The sequence below is a fragment of the Myxocyprinus asiaticus genome, chromosome 23 (genome assembly GCF_019703515.2).
Source record: "Myxocyprinus asiaticus isolate MX2 ecotype Aquarium Trade chromosome 23, UBuf_Myxa_2, whole genome shotgun sequence".
NCBI classification, from domain to species: domain Eukaryota; kingdom Metazoa; phylum Chordata; class Actinopteri; order Cypriniformes; family Catostomidae; genus Myxocyprinus; species Myxocyprinus asiaticus.
In genome coordinates, this window is record NC_059366.1 from 16,531,371 (window position 1) to 16,547,962 (window position 16,592).

Below are 16,592 nucleotides of genomic sequence, written 5' to 3' on the forward strand. Positions count from 1 at the left end.
AATTAGAATGTGATGCTTTCTAGATGTACATGTGCTATCTGGGGTGCATTCAAGGTTGCATTTGGACTCAACCAAGGGAATAAACAATAAATATTATCATAAGTCGTAAAGCATAGTTTTTATTGTTTACAGATACTGAGTTAAACACGTTTTAAACATGTATGAATTAACAAATACAATATGCAAAACAGAAGGAAATTATCTGCAGTAAATCTGCAAGTGATCACCCAGATAGCACACGTACATCTCCGAGATGTCTGTTTAAGAGCGTTTCATCTGGAAAGCATTGCATTCTAATTAAAATCTGCTAAACATCTTGAAAAGATACGATTAACAAAGAATTTAAATCATAAACGTCTTAAAGTCATCTGCTGAATGTCTGAGAGGAAACGTCAGATGTGTTACTGATGGGCAAACACCCTAAAAATAAAATACATCTTCCAGATGTAAACGCTCACATCAAATAAACATCTGGCTGATGTAGGCCTACGTGTGCCATCAGAGGACTCTTGAGTTCATATAAAAGACCTTTCATTTTTTTATATACATGCATTTAGTAAATACATGACTATACAGTTTAATTTCTATGATGTCCGATACACAAACTTTACTATTATTGACTATTATTACGAGTTATTATCACAGAGATCAATCAGAGTTTAGAGTTCAACAGTGCTTTGGTTCAGTCGTTCCCATGGTAATGGGTCGCTATCCTCTGCGACTGTAGTGTTTCGCCTTTCGCTCCAAAAATGCTCGAGATCCGGGAAAGTTTGACAAGACGCGTCTGAATGCCTCTCTGTTATGGTCAGCGTCGGCACACAGCCCCGCTCATCCAACACCTTCATGGCCATTGTGCGCATCTCATTTCCGTTCCCCTCAGTCTTCTGTCTGTTTTTACCTCCTCGACACGCTAACAGAGAACACAAATCGCTAAGACTCTCTCTGAGCGGCACGTGCATTGTGAGAAGGATGGCGGGAAAGAACGCGCTGCTCAGGTAAACGCACACCTGAGCGAAGATCAACAAACCAGCTGACGGTTTGCAGCTCTCGCCAGAGCTGTGACGCATCCACACCCAAGAAGCCCACTCCGGCAACATCATGAGCGCGTTCATAGCGATGACGCTTAAATACAGCAAAGAACACTCATACTGACGCGGCAGAAAAGTCTCCACGTGCGTAATCGGTTTGATGTGGAAGATGGCCCTGATGTGACACACAACGGACAGGATGATGGGAAGAACATAGATGCCTAGCGGTAGTATCTTACTGAACACATGCATCACATCATGGGAGTAAGAAGGTAATTCAGAGACACACAGGCTGATGTTGCGCTCTTCCTTTAACCTGGAGAATACGATATCAGGAATTGGAAACACTAGCGCAACTGTCCATATTATCACTACGGTCATCAGAACACGCTTTTGTTGGAAATTTGAGGGGTTGTCTGGACCGGAGGAGAAGTTATGGCGTGCTTGGCTCGTTGCTAACAGCGTAAAAGATTTGACCGCCAGACAACTATGCTGGATCCACTCTGTAGTTCTGCAAGCCATTAGTCCGAGTGTCCAAGTGCGCCTGTAGTATGTGACTGCGCGCACAGGAGCGCACAGTGAGAGTATCAACAAGTCAGATGCGCTCAAGTTGGCGAGCATGACATTCGCCTCGGATGCTCTCCGGCTGGTGAATACGTAGATAAGCACCACAAGCACCAACACATTCCCGCCGATTCCAAGCCCACTGATCGTACTGAGAATAGCTGGTACGATCACCGAAGTATCTTTATCTTTTAACTGTTGAATGCCACCATCGAAACTCACAAATGAGCTGTTCAGCGCCATGTCCAACCACGGCGCAATCCAGGAAAGGAACGCGTTTATGATGTGGATGAAGAATCGTCGACGCTGTACAGAGCTCCCGTAGTTGCGTATACGCTTGGATGCAGATGCGTTATTTTAAGAGATGCCATTTAGTGTCGTAGTACTCCAACGTCATCGTAGCTGAGGGGAAACGCAAACCCAGATTTGTCTATTGTGTTTTGAAATGTAGTAATGACGTTATCCCCTTTCTTGCAAGTGCAGATTGAAAGACGTCAGCATAAACAATAGTTTCATTTTGAAAAAGCTTTAGGATTGTGTTCGTGCTACAGTTCAAATGACTGAAATGTGCAAGTGATCATACTGATCATAAATATGTGAGCACATAAGGGTCTTATTTCTCGAAATAATTCTCAGAAATACACTGGCAGCCAAAAGTTTGGAATAATGTACAGATTTTGCTCTTATGGAAAGAAATTGGTACTTTTATTCCCCAAAGTGGCATTCAGCTGATCACAATGTATAGTCAGGACATTAATAACATGAAAAAATGAGGTCACGTGACACCATGCAAGAAGCAGATGTGTGAGCGACCAGCTCTGCGCACTTTGCTAAATTTTTGATTATTTTCATGTTATAATTTGGTGAAATTTGATACACCCAGTTACACATTTGCTCTTTGAGGCAAAACATGGCAAAGAAGTCAAAATCCTCGGGCTCTGGAGACATTAAAAGACACTTAAGTGTGAGGTCACGTGACGCCATGCAAGGAGCAGGCGTGTGAGCGACGAGCTCTGCGCACTTTGCTGAATTTCCGATTATTTTCATATTATAATCTGGTGAAATTTTATTCACCCAGTTACACATTTGCCCTTTGTTGCAAAACATGGCAAAGAAGTCAAAATCATCGGACTCTGGAGACATTAAAAGACACTTATGTGTTCAGGATGAAAGCCCCGACAGGCCTACAGACCGGGGACTCGATTTGGATGGGCGGCAGGAGAAGGAATCCAGCGTCAGTTGTCCAACATGTCGGTGATGTTGACGAAGATTCTTGCTGACTTGGAAGATCTCGCTGTAATACGTCGATCGATCACAGAGATGGAAATAAAATTCTCTGAGTTAGGTACAAGAGTGACTGATGTTGAAAAACGAATCGATTTTTTGGAATCTTCGGAGAGGGAATTAACCGCTAATCTGCCCACGACCAAAGTTAATTTGGAACATCATCTTGAAAAGCTTGAAGATCTTGAGAACAGATGCCGCAGGAATAATGTTCGAATTGTTGGAATTCCTGAGCATGAGGAGGGCAGAGATATGGTGAAATTCCTAGACAAGCTTTTCCCGAGTCTGCTCGACATAACAGGCCACAAGCTGGAAATTGAGCAAGCTCACAGAGTCCCGGCTCACAGATTTGCTGAGGGAGACGGGCCCCGACCGAGTCTGGCCAGATTTCTGAGATCATCCGATAAAGATCTTGTGTTGCGCCAGGTGAGGAGCAAAGGGAAGCTTTCTTGGAAGAACCATAATATTTTCTTGTTCCTGGACTTTGTGAACTCGACAAGAGAGAAACGCGATCGGTTCAAGGAATGCAAGAAACACTTACAACAGAAAAAGATCATTTTTGCTCTGATGTTCCCTGCCAAATTGAGAATAGAAACGAAGGTCGGTCGCAAAGTATTTATATGTCCCAATCAGGCAATGTCTTTTATTGAATCAATGGCTGAGTAAACTGAGTTGGCTCTGCCGAGCAGCTGGAGCTTGTTTTGTGAATAACACTTTTCCTTAAAGAAACTTTTGCATTGATGAAAGATTACTTTGCATTGAAGTTCCCTGCCAGTTTGAGAGTGGACACTACGGATGACCGCAAAATATCTACATGCTCACACAAAGGATGTCTTTTATAAAGTTGACGGATTGTTTAAGTCATGGTATATACTTTTATGCGGCCTCCGAGTGAATTGACTAGACCACCCAGGGAACTAGGATGCCGGTTTTGTTTCTTTTTGTATTGGTTCCGCCTAGTGGCTGGAGCTTGTTCTATTGAATAACACTCCTTTGGAACAGCTGTGGATTAACCTGTTTGTTCTTTGTGCTTATGCCTCCTGCTGGCTGTAGTTTGTTTTGTTGAGTATTTTACGGGACATTGGAATGATTACGTCATCCGCTGAACTCATAACAGCCGGCTCACTGAACACTCGTTTGTCTGTCCGAGGAATCTGAACAGTTTTAAATCAGCTGGAATTTGTTTTGTGGAAGATCATACCTTTGAGACAGTTCTGTGAATGAATCTACACGTTCTTTGTGTTCATTCTTCCTATTGACTTGGCTTATTTTACAAAGTATTTTCTATTATGTAATTTTGCCTCACAAATTTGTGAGGCAAAATTGTGCATTCCGATGGCAAAGTTGTCGTGGCCGTTCATGGACCTTTTGAGTTTAGAGGGATTGTCGCTGGTTGGCGCTTTCGTGCGTGGGGTTAATGCGCACGTTTTTCTTTTTTCTGTTTGTTTTTTTTTCTAGGGGAAGTTTGGGGTTTGATTGTTTCACTAATGGGGAATGTGGTCTGTATAATTTTGTTTTTGACACACAATTTATTTTTTCTACTATATCAAAATGTCAAATGTTAATATGAGTGGATTGTCCCTCTCCACATGGAATTTGAATGGGTTGGGGCACCCCATAAAAAGGAAGGTTATTACTTTTCTTAAACGTAAGAAATATGATATAGTGTTTCTTCAAGAAACACATCTCTCCCCGCAGGAAGCTGAAAAAATTGGGAAGATATGGGCTGGACATGTTTTTTTTAGTGCTGGTTCAAGTAAGAGCAGGGGAGTCATTATATTGGTAAATAAACATCTACAATTCAAATTTCTCAAACAGATTAATGATAAATTAGGAAGAGTCATTATTGTTTTAGGAGAAATTCAGGGGCAAAGGTTGATTTTGGCTAATATTTATGAACCTAACGCTAATGATCAGGGCTTTTTTATAGATCTTGAAGGGATGCTGCAAGCCGCTGGCACCCCTCATGATATAATATTGGGAGGAGACTTTAATCTTTTGATGGACTCAGTCCTTGATCACAGTGAAGCAAAAGTGTGTAAACCACCTAGGGCAAAATTGATGCTTCACAGGATGTGTAAAAATCTTGGTCTTACAGATATTTGGAGACTTTTGAACCCATCCGGTATGGACTATACATTTTTTTCATCAGTCCATAAGATTTATTCTAGAATAGATTTTTTGTTGGTGTCCAAGTCCCTCATTTCATCTGTTGTTGATTGCTCAATTGGAAATATCTTAGTCTCAGATCATGCCCTGGTGAGTTTAGAGATGTTGCCATATACAAAGAAAAAGAAATCATATAGTTTGCACCTTAATGTGTCCCTTTTGCAAAATCCTGAATCTGAAAATCTGAAAACTGAAATCAATTTATATGGAGACTCCTCTGTGGGCGTGGCTTGGGAGACACTTAAGGTGGTTCTTAGGGGTCGGATCATACAGTATGCTTCATTCATTAAAAAATCCAAAGCACAAGAACTTGTGGAGTTGGAAGGAAATATTATAAGTGCCGAGGCAGAGCTGAAGCGCCGTATGTTAGCTGATGGCCTCAGAGAATTGACCCGATTGAAATATAGATATAATACTATTTTGTCACGGAAAGTGGAGTTTTGGTTATTCAGGGCAAGACAGTCATACTTTGAGTCGGGGGACAAAGCAGGAAAATGTTTGGCTAGATATATAAAGCAGAGAGAGTCTTTTTCTACCATTCCCTCAGTGAAATCTGCTGGTGGTAAAATATTTACCTCGGCCATTGATATTAATAATGCTTTTAAAGAATTCTATTTTGATCTCTATAGTTCCAGGTCTTCATCCACTGATGAAGATATTAGGAACTTTGTGGAACTATTAGATCTCCCTAAACTGACGACTGTGAAATAAAATTATCTTGATTCTGAGATAATCTTGGAGGAGCTTGATGAGGTAATTAAGGCCTTGCCTACAGGCAAGTCTCCGGGGCCTGACGGCTTTTCCTCTGAGTTTTTCAAATCTTATGCTACAGAACTGGCTCCACTTTTGTTAGAAGTTTATATGGAATCATTAAAGAATGGAAAGCTTCCTCCAACCATGATGCAAGCCCAGATCAGTCTGATTCTAAAAAAGGACAAAGATCCAAGCGAGTGTAAAAGTTACCGCCCAATTTCCCTGATCCAGTTAGATGTAAAAATTTTGTCCAAAATTCTGGCTAATCGATTAAGTAAAGTTATGACATCACTTATACATATAGATCCGGTGGGGTTTATTTGAGGCCGTAGCTCTACTGATAATATTAGGCGTCTCACCAATATCATGTGGTCAGTAGCGAATGATCAATCTCCGGTCGCTGCCATCACACTTGACGCCGAAAAGGCGTTTGATATGGTAGAATGGGATTATCTTTTTAAGATTTTGAAAAGGTATGGGGTCGGGAGTACATTTATTGGTTGGATTAAGTTACTTTATAGACACCCTGTAGCAGCAGTGCAAACAAATGGGTTAATTTCAGATTATTTTTCTCTGGATAGGGGCACCCGCCAGGGTTGCCCTCTTTCCCCATTATTGTTCTGTCTCGCCCTGGAACCATTAGCAGCCGCAATAAGAAAGGAAGATGATTTTCCAGGGGTGACGGCGGGAGGTGTGGCGCATAAGCTTCTGTTTTACGCAGATGATATTTTATTATTCGTCTCCGACCTTACTAGATCTATACCTTGCCTCCACAGAATTATTAACTCCTTTTCCAAATTCTCAGGATACAAAGTCAATTGGTCTAAATCCGAAGCTTTGGCTTTGACAGCATACTGTCCAGTAACGGCCTTCCAGCCGGGTGCCTTCCAGTGGCCCAAACAGGGCATTACATATTTGGGGATTTTATTCCCAGCAAATTTGTCTGATTTAGTCAGAGTTAATTTTGATCCCTTAATAAAAAGGTTTTCGAATGATGTGGACAGGTGGGCTTCATTACACTTATCGATGATTGGGAAGGTTAATGTTATTAAAATGAATTGTATTCCAAAATTCAATTACTTACTGCAGTCTCTCCCTGTAGATGTCCCCCTCTCTTATTTCAAGCAATTTGATAGCATAGCAAAGTCCTTCATTTGGAATGGTAAGCGTCCCAGGTTAAATTTCAATAAGTTACATAGGCCGATTGACATAGGTGGGTTAGGCCTACTGAAGATTTTGTTTTATTAATATGCATTCAGTCTTAGACATTTGGCTCGTTGGTCGCTTCCACCTGAGAGAGCTCCTTCCTAGTTTTGTAGTGAAAAGGAAGTTCTTGCCCCTATCTTGCCACTGCAAAGCCTTTCGATTAAATTAGCCGGAGAGGTCGCACCCCGTTATTTTACATTTGCACTCGATATGGACAAAAGTGTCCAGAGTGTTTAATTCTGATATTTATTTAAACGTAGTCTCGAGCATATGGCTGAACCCTAAAATATGTATTAATAAGTCCCCTTTCTGTTGGTCAGATTGGATTGTGAGGGGGGTTAATACACTTAGTGACCTATATGAGAGTGGAGTATTGAGATCTTTTGAAAATTTGATTCAACAATTTGGGATGCTCAGATCTCAATTTTATAAGTATTTACAGCTGCGACACCTGCTCTGCTCTGTTTTTGGGAGTAGCATACACCCCCCTAGAGCGGCAGATACTCTGGAAGTGGTGATTGCTGCTTTTGGTAAGGGTCATGAGGCATCAGTGTATTGTACTCCCTGTTAATTCAGAGTCTGGGGGACGGAGCTTTAAATTCTCTCAAAAGATTATGGGAGGAAGATTTAAATTTGTTATTGGAGGAGGGAGAGTGGGCTAGGATCATAAAAAGCATCAGGTCTGCATCTAGAGATGCAAGGATCCGTCTGATGCAATTTAAGATTTTGCATCGGTTCTACTGGAACCCCTCTAGATTGTATAGGTTTGGTCTTAAAGACTCACCCACCTGCTGGCGATGCCAGTCAGAAGACGGGGACACAACCCATGTTTTTTGGGGTTGTATTAAGATTCAGGAATTTTGGTTGAGGATCCAGCGTTTTGTGTGTGACGTACTGGACACTCAGTTTTCATTTTGCCCCAGACTTTGTATTTTGGGAGATGGAGGGGTCCTGAATATAGGAGATAAATATATGAAAAGCTGGGTCCTAACCAGCGTGATGATTGGCAGACAGCTAATCCTTAGGGGTTGGAAGTCAACTGATGCACCCTCATTTCGTGAGTGGTGCACCGAGTTGGGTAAAGTGGCAGCTTTCGAGGAGATGACTTCCAGACGGCTGGGGAACCTGTCGTGTTATGGCAGAAAATGGGGCAGTTATTTGTCTCATTTTTTTTTTGTCATTTTTTTCCCCATATGTTGAACTTTGTCTTCTTTTTTTTTATGTATTATTTGTGTGTCTGTTTATATGTGGGTATTTAGTTATTTTATATTTGTGCGGGTGGGGTTATAAAGGGTTTTAAGTTGATTCCTAATGTATAATTTTGTAGTTAAATTTATTTTTGTCTGTCTTGGAATCAATAAAAAATGTTAATAACAAAAAAAAAAAAAAAAATAACATGAAAAATTACTATTTCAATTTGAACATTTTTTTCAGAACTTCTTAAACTACTTCAAAGAGTTCTCATCAAAAAATCCTCCACATGCAGCAATGACAGCTTTGCAGATCCATTTCACACTTTTCCAATTATCTGTTGTCCAATGTTTGTGTTTCTTTGCCCCCTCTAACCTTTTCTTTTTGTTTTTCTGTTTCAAAAGTGGCTTTTTCTTTGCAATTCTTCCCATAAGTTCTGCACCCCTGAGTCTTCTGTTTACTGTTGTACATGAAACTGGTGTTGAGCGGGTAGAATTCAATGAAGCTGTCAGCTGAGGACATGTGAGGCGTCTATTTCTCAGTCTAGAGACTCTGATGTACTTCTCCTCTTGTTTAGTTGTACATCTGGCCTTCCACATCTCTTTCTGTCCTTGTTAGAGCCAGTTATCCTTTGACTTTGAAGACTGTAGTGTACACCTTTGTAAGAAATCTTCAGTTTTTTGGCAGTTTCAAGCATTGTATAGCCTTCATTCCTCAAAACAATGATTGACTGACGAGTTTCTAGAGAATGCAGTTTCTTTTTTGCCATTTTTGACCTAATATTGACCTTAAGGCATGCCAGTCTATTGCATACTGTGGCAACTAAAAAACAAACACAATGTTAAGCTTCATTTAACGAACCAAATAGCTTTCAACTGTGTTTGATATAATGGCAAGTGATTTTCTTGTACCAAATTAGCAATGTAGCGTGATTATTCAAGGATAAGGTGTTGGAGTGATGGCTGCTGGAAATGAGGCATGTCTAGATTTGATCAAAAATGACTTTTTTCAAATAGTGATGGTGCTGTTTTTTACATCAGTAATGTCCTGACTATACTTTATGATCAGTTGAATGCCACTTTGGTGAATTAAAGTACAAATTTCCTTCCGAAACAGCAAAATCTATACATTATTCCAGTCTTTTGGTCGCCAGTGTATATGCATTTAACTAATTGTCAAGTACTCACTGGGAAAACTATGGCTAAATGAGATTGGCAATAGTGGTAGGTCTATCTAAGGATATAAATAACATCCAAGAATAATATTACTTGGAACAGTCTCTCTTTTTCTGGTCATGTGTTATGTAGTGATTTAACTTCTTATTTTAATAAAGTTTTCAGATCGGTCTTTGTGTTTTGGGGATATCTGGAGGTCATAAAATGCAATAAAAGATTTGTTTTATTCTAAAAATACAACAAGTTTTCGTTTGAGTTAAGGTTTTAGCTAATCCATAGTCAAGATAATTAATCTTATACAAAACAATAAAATTCTATGTCCTCATTTAGATTTGAGTGCATATTTGCATGATTATTCTGGCTGTATGTAGCCAGTAAAGCATCTTGTGGGTCGGATGCCTAGTCAGTCTCTTCAGACCTACTTGTGTACAATTCTGGGCTGGCGTGTTTGACCCTGTGTGTATATGTTCTTTATTCTTATGACATAGTGCCCTTGGGTTTATTTTTGTGATTTCTAACAACAAAGAGAGAGCAACATAACATGTTCACTTAATGTGCACAGGACAGTTGGGAAGGTTATTTTTGTTCCTTTTGGAGAATTTCCAGGATGGTGAAAGTAATGTTTTTACTTCAGGGATAAGCATTAAGAAATGTGGCATTCTCAATCTCTCTCTCTCTCTCTCTCTCTCTCTCTCTCTCTCTCTCTCTCTCTCTCCTGTCTGCCAGTGCTTTTAGACTCACAGAGCATGTATTTAAATGCCCCTAAGACATTACAAATCACTTAATAAAACTCTTTGAAACAAACAATGTGAAAATCTAGGCAGAATTTTTGATTGAGTGAAATTTCAGAAGGGGATCAGTGTAATTGGAGATTATCTGGCAGATTTTCTTGAGCATATAGAATATGGAAAAAAATATACAGGATAATCTTTCATTGAGACATAGACAAACAAACAAATAATTCAACTTTGTGGTATTACTATTGATGTCTCAAACAATAACATAAAACTAACCCTTGGACTTTCAGTACAATTGTATAAAATGTATACATATGATTCCTAATGTAAAGCAAACTACAAAAAATATATAATTTTTAATATAATATATGGGTGTAAGTTAAAAAACCCTTACCCTTTCTTGTCATGGATGTTGTCCCGTAGTGGGTAAACCTACGTTTTCAAGATATTTTTTTTTCTGCTGAAGACTTATCCCAAAACATCATAAAGTTTCTTTTAAGAGAACACTTTGAGCTTAGCTTCATTACTTTTAATATTAAAAGTAATGAAGTAATGATGCATTTTTTTATCCAAAGCACATTCCAAACATTAAACGGTCCAGACAGGTGTATAATAATGGAATATAATATGGTAAGGGTTTGAATTAAATAATTCGAAAGTATGAGAAGTACTTCATTATCATAGTTACAAAAAATAAATCATATATTTTTTTTAAGTTTGCGTTTATAGATACAATAATGGCTCTTTATTAAGTTTCACAAATAAATACCAATATATCAAGAAAACAAACAGTTAAACAGTAAAAAAAATAAAATAAAATCAATAATGTGCGAATGTTTAGGTTTCACACACTGTAAAACAATGTCCATAATTTTAACGGTAAAAGACTGTAAAAATGCTACAGTAAAAAAATGTAAATTAGTTAATGAGTAGTTACCGTTAAATATATGTAAAAAAAAAAAAAAATTTGTAATATATTTAAAAAAACAACACATGGAGTTTTACGGTAAAATGGTGTAAAATTTGTCATTTTTTAGATGTAAAAAGTATGATTTCCCATATAATTATTGGTTAAAATGTATATTATGTTTAACAAGAGAGCACATGTAAAATTACAGTAAAAAACAATAATCGAGTGTTTCCAGAATTCCCTGCGTGACCCATTACATTTCATTATAATTTATGGGAATAGTTATGTTTCTTCTTATTTTTAATATCAGTTACGTACATTGGGGTGTTCTGTGTTATATTTGATGTAGTTTAGTTAATGTTTACTCCATTATTTTAATTTCACATGTGTTACCATGATGGTGTTTAGTGTTTGTGTGAGTGACACTGAGCACTGTCTCTACATGTTTATTGGTCATTGCTCCTGGAAGGGCCTCTATTGATGAACTTCATGTCATCATGTGCTCTTTAAGTGAAAAGCAGATTTGTACAGTTTCAGACAGTTAATAGTTTATCATTTATCATTAAAAAGTTTATAATTTAATAATATAAACAAAGATACTGCACCATAACATATACCGTAAAAACAACAGTTTTAAACTGTAAAATTTACAGGTTATTCTGTAAAGTTGTTTACATTTGTACTGTATTTTTTTTTTACATAATTATTCTGGCAACGATAGCTGCCATTTTTGTATTTTTATTTATTTATTTATTTATTTTTTTTGGTAAAAACATCAGGATTTATTTATTTATTTTTTTACAGTCCAGCTTTGGTGTTGGGTTGAATGAAAATTAGATTAGTAATACGTGTAGCTATCCAGAAGAGGTCAGCAGAGTCCATAAGGCCATCCAATCTTTAACGAACAATTTTGTGAACGGTTTTGTTTTTAAAGACTAATTTACTATAATTATTCACACAATAGCCTATAAATTAGTAGGCCTAATATTATAGAGACTAGACCCTAATAGCCTACTTTAATCATGCTAATTGTGTATTAATGTAAAAATGAAGGGGTCATTGACTTAAAGTCCTCTGACAGAGATTCGTTCTTTTTTATATTAATGGATCTGAGAAAAGTTGTTTCACACACAAGTGACTGTTCTTGGAACAATTTATGTTCTGTCCAAAAGTAGCTTAGTTTACGGCCTTTTCTTTTCATCCCTAAAATTGTAAAAAAAAAAAAAACACACACACACAAACACAATGTGCTGTAGCAAGTGTGACGCCATCTATGCAGAAATTGCATCTTTTTTTATCTCGATCCATACGCATATTTTGGTTTTATGCACACCATTCCCGCGCTAATCTCTACTGTTATCTGTGGCGCTGTAATAAAAAGCGCTTATCCCGCGCGCTGGCCGCAGGGCGGGATTTTTCGAATCACGAATCAAGCCCAGACTAAAGCCACCTCAGCACAGAACGAACCGGCAACCTGGACGTTAGGTAGATCTCTAAAGAAACAGAAATTGACCGAAATTAAAATAAATAAACAAAAATATGAAAAGAGTACAATTGGGAAGAGATGGAGAATAAATAGAAGTCATTGTAGATAACGCGTGCACAATTTGCTCATCTATTTAACATTCATTGAATTGAATAATCCGACTTTATTATCGTAAGTAGTCTGCATATTTACTATGAATATGCTAATTCATGTTTGCTGGAAGCGGTTCAGACGAAATAATATTTTCATCAATATAGGCCTATGCATATCTCCTCACGTATAGATTCACCACATATCAGCTCGGGGAGAGCAACAGCAAAACTGATTTGTAAGAAGGCGAGTATCCTTTGTCTTCACCCATCTTTTAATTGCCTCTGTTCTAGCCATTTCTAGCAACTCGCCCGAGGCCAGGCAAGTTACATTTCAATCAGTAGATTCATTGGAAAGTCATTACCCAAAACTAGACGCTGAAAGGCATGACGTCATTAGCCTAACTCAGCGCTCATTAATTGGCTGTCACTTTGCATAGGAACGGCGCAAACACCCGTGTTATCTTTTTTCTTTTACTGAAAAATAATAGACAATTTATCATGAATCTAAAGCTATAAATATTAACAAGTTAAATGTCATTTCCTGCGCTCCGCTGTGTTAATCTTCTCTTGTTGCTTTCTGCCTTTAAGCGCTCTGCAAGCGTCTCCTGAAACTCGGAATATTCTTTGATTGCTGGTTTACACGTCCCCACTGGAGACTTTTATATGAACCATTGACACCTAATGTGGTAAATAAGCGTAACGGTTTTTTTTTTCTCCCGAAACCGACAATAATATACTGTATAATTAGCCTATGATTTTCAGTGTTATGTTATCTGAGATGAGATGTTACCCTTTTAGGGTACAACGGGTCTAAAGGCAACGGGGTAAAAGGCTCCTCCGAAAACACTAAATAGCATCAAAAACTACCACAGGACTTTCCTAAACACTTGTTTGTCACTATACACTGGAAAATTTTCATTGCGTGTAATTGCGTGTTATTTGTCATTTTCAATTTTTTCAATTGTTCAGGGTGATTATATATACAGTGTGTGTGTGTGTGTGTGTGTGTGTGTGTGTGTATGTATATCTATATCTATATCTATATCTATATATATATATATATATATATTTGTTATGAAGAATGTTCAAAGTGGGCTCACACTGACTGATCCAATCACAATGGAGATACAATTTTTTGTAGAATACTTGAGATGTAATGAAATGTCAAATGTGATTGAAATGAACAAGACATTTTGTACCCTTTTCTGTATTATTATTATTATTATTATTATTATTATTGCATGATCTAAATTTGTCACTCAAAAAAGTCTACAAATTGTGCCCGATAACTATTGCCCCGGTATCTACACTATATCAATATAACCCCTCTGGGAGCCTTTTACCCCACATCTCGCCACCTTTTAAACAAAAATTGTTTATTCAAAACAACCTCCTGTTGTCATTTTTTTTGCACACAAATTACAGTATGTTGCTCTATCAATATTCAATACAAATAATACAAATTATTTGTTGATACTTGATACTCTTTATGACCAGAAAATAAGCTAACTTTCTTTAAGGTGTGCCTTTAGCCCCATTGTACCCTATAGCTGTGCTTAGTACAAGTGGTTCCTTTAGCATTAGAGATTGTTTAAAAATGTACTGTATATGGTTAGCCAACTGACTTATGATATAGCCTAGTTTTCTTTTGATTTATGCATGGGGTGAATTGGGGTGTTTTGTGGTATTTCTTGCACTTTTTACTTCAATTACTTTGCGATTGAGCAAGAAATGTACATATCAGAGTTTAGGTGTCTCACATGAGCTACCCAAAATCCCCAGATAACCTAATTCACCTAATGCATCCAGCCTATGATCTATGTAGGCCTATTTATATTTGAATTATATCTTAATGAATTATTCATTAAAATGTCATCTTTTACAAAAACTGTAGTATATGTATCTCAGAAATTAGGAGTATCTCTGTTGCAAGGAGGTGTAAAGCCTGTCACTTAGCAAAAGCCATATTTTTGTTACATCAGGTGCATATCTCAGTTTAGGTGAAAGCATTCATTAAAAGTTGATGTAACAATGCTGTCACAGTACCTGATGAGCGTATCAAAATACCATCTGATGTCGAATACACATAACACTAAAGGCAGTGTACCCAGCATACAGACAGTCCATTATTTTTTGATGACTGGTAAGTATAAGGGATACTAGAGTTGTTTTAGATTATTATAATAAAAAAAGGCCACTTGATAACAGTAACAGCCATTCTCTCTGTGGTCATCAGATTACATGCAGTTAAAATCGAAGGGCACGCATAGGTTGATGACATTTGTCTTTTAAAGAATGAGCAGATCCATCACCACCGACCTGTTTGAACAATCTGTTTGAATCAATCAGCAGTCAAGGGCATAGACCAAAAAAATGGCAGATGCGCAGTTCACTCAGATTAAGACAGTGGGGCTTAAGACAGTGGTCGCAGCCAAGCATGTTCATATATGAACTAAATCCGTTTGATTTATGCACAGAGATCTTTCGCCTTTGTATTTGACACAACATGCGGGCTGTAAGAGATGATGGCCTCTGACTAAACAAACTGCACACATGAAACTGGAGACACAGTTCGATTGGACCTTGAGTATGCATGCAGGCTTCTGAACCAGGGTCACACCATGAAGCCTGTAAATATGAACATTGGAGGAACCTGCTTTTGGAGACTAAAGGGCAATGAATCTTATGCTTGTCACAAGACATTTTTTATTTATTTTCCCCTCTCAAATTCATATTTTAGTTGCTAATTTCCATTTATTGTGAAATAAATGAAAATTGGTGGCTTAGCATTGTTGTTATGATTGTTCCCAAAGTTTATTTGAAATAATCTAATCCTTTTGTGATTTACAGTGACAACCAGCTGGTCCCCCATTGTTGGCCTAGGCCAAACTGATAAAACATTTTCAGTAAAAGTTTTGTTACTTCATCAAATACATGTTTGACTGTTGTTCTCCCAAAGACAAGGACTGGGTTTCCAGATATTGATAAATTTTGTGCTTGTAAGATCATCTTATAACTAACGTTGTAACAAACGCCTTTTCCCCAGACGAACATGCAGATCTTTAGATCACTTAAAGCTGAAGTTTTTAATTTCTGCCATAGTCATCAAGCAGAAATGCAACAATTTATGTTTTCAAACAGATTTCCGAATACACCCTCTGTCTTCCGTTTTGGGAAGAGCTACAGAGCAGTGTTTACAATTTTCGGGAAATCAACCTACAAATGGCTTACTTATGGTTATCACTACATATTAAGATAAAAATATTTTAAACATAAAAAAATTGAACTCATAAAAAACATGACAAGCTGTCAGGTCCAAAAATGCCAAACTTCAGTTTGAACAGAAAACAACAAAAAGAGAGAACACGGGAGTTGTCTATTTGGGTGCTATATTGCTAAGTACTGTACTTAGAAAGTATCCTAATTTCACACTTAAGTTATTCTTTTTTTTTTTTTTTTTGTTATCTCAAGGGCAAATAATCTTTAACAGTTTCATGATCAATATCTTGTTGGGGTCCATCTTCCTTGACCTTGCAGTGACCATGACAATAGACTTTGAAACAGAAGAGTAGATTGGTAGGTTTGTGCCTGTTTCCAATTATCTCCCATTGAACACAGTCCACTCGCACATAAATTCACACGGATGGTCAATAGGATCAGAATGCGACCCATGATCATGACCACAAACACTGTGATCTTTAACCTGTAACCTCTAACCTGCTCAATTGTATCTGCTCACTGGGGTATCCAATCACAATGGACTTCAAGATCAAACCCAAGTGTCTGTTTTCTTTATCTAAGCTGAAAGATAAACACTGGAAATCACTGACAGATTGGACTGTTATGATTCAAACACACAATCCTCATTCGAACTAAACACCAAAAAACCTAAAGCAAATTGAGTCTTTAATTGTTCATTCTCTGCCTGTCTATAGATCATTTGTGATTAAAGTTAATTGTGGTATTCTATAGAGACATCTGTCTTACAATGATGCAC

The 16,592-nt window shown here is 37.7% G+C and overlaps 1 protein-coding gene across 1 annotated transcript; it reads right to left on the bottom strand.

Moving 5' to 3' along the window:
* Positions 1-659: 659 nt before the first annotated feature.
* LOC127414324 (G-protein coupled receptor 151 protein-like) lies at positions 660-1,835 on the bottom strand. Its single transcript, XM_051652259.1, has one exon. It carries the CDS (start codon positions 1,833-1,835, stop codon positions 660-662), a length of 1,176 nt encoding a protein of 391 aa, XP_051508219.1.
* Between the last annotated feature and the right edge of the window lie 14,757 nt (positions 1,836-16,592).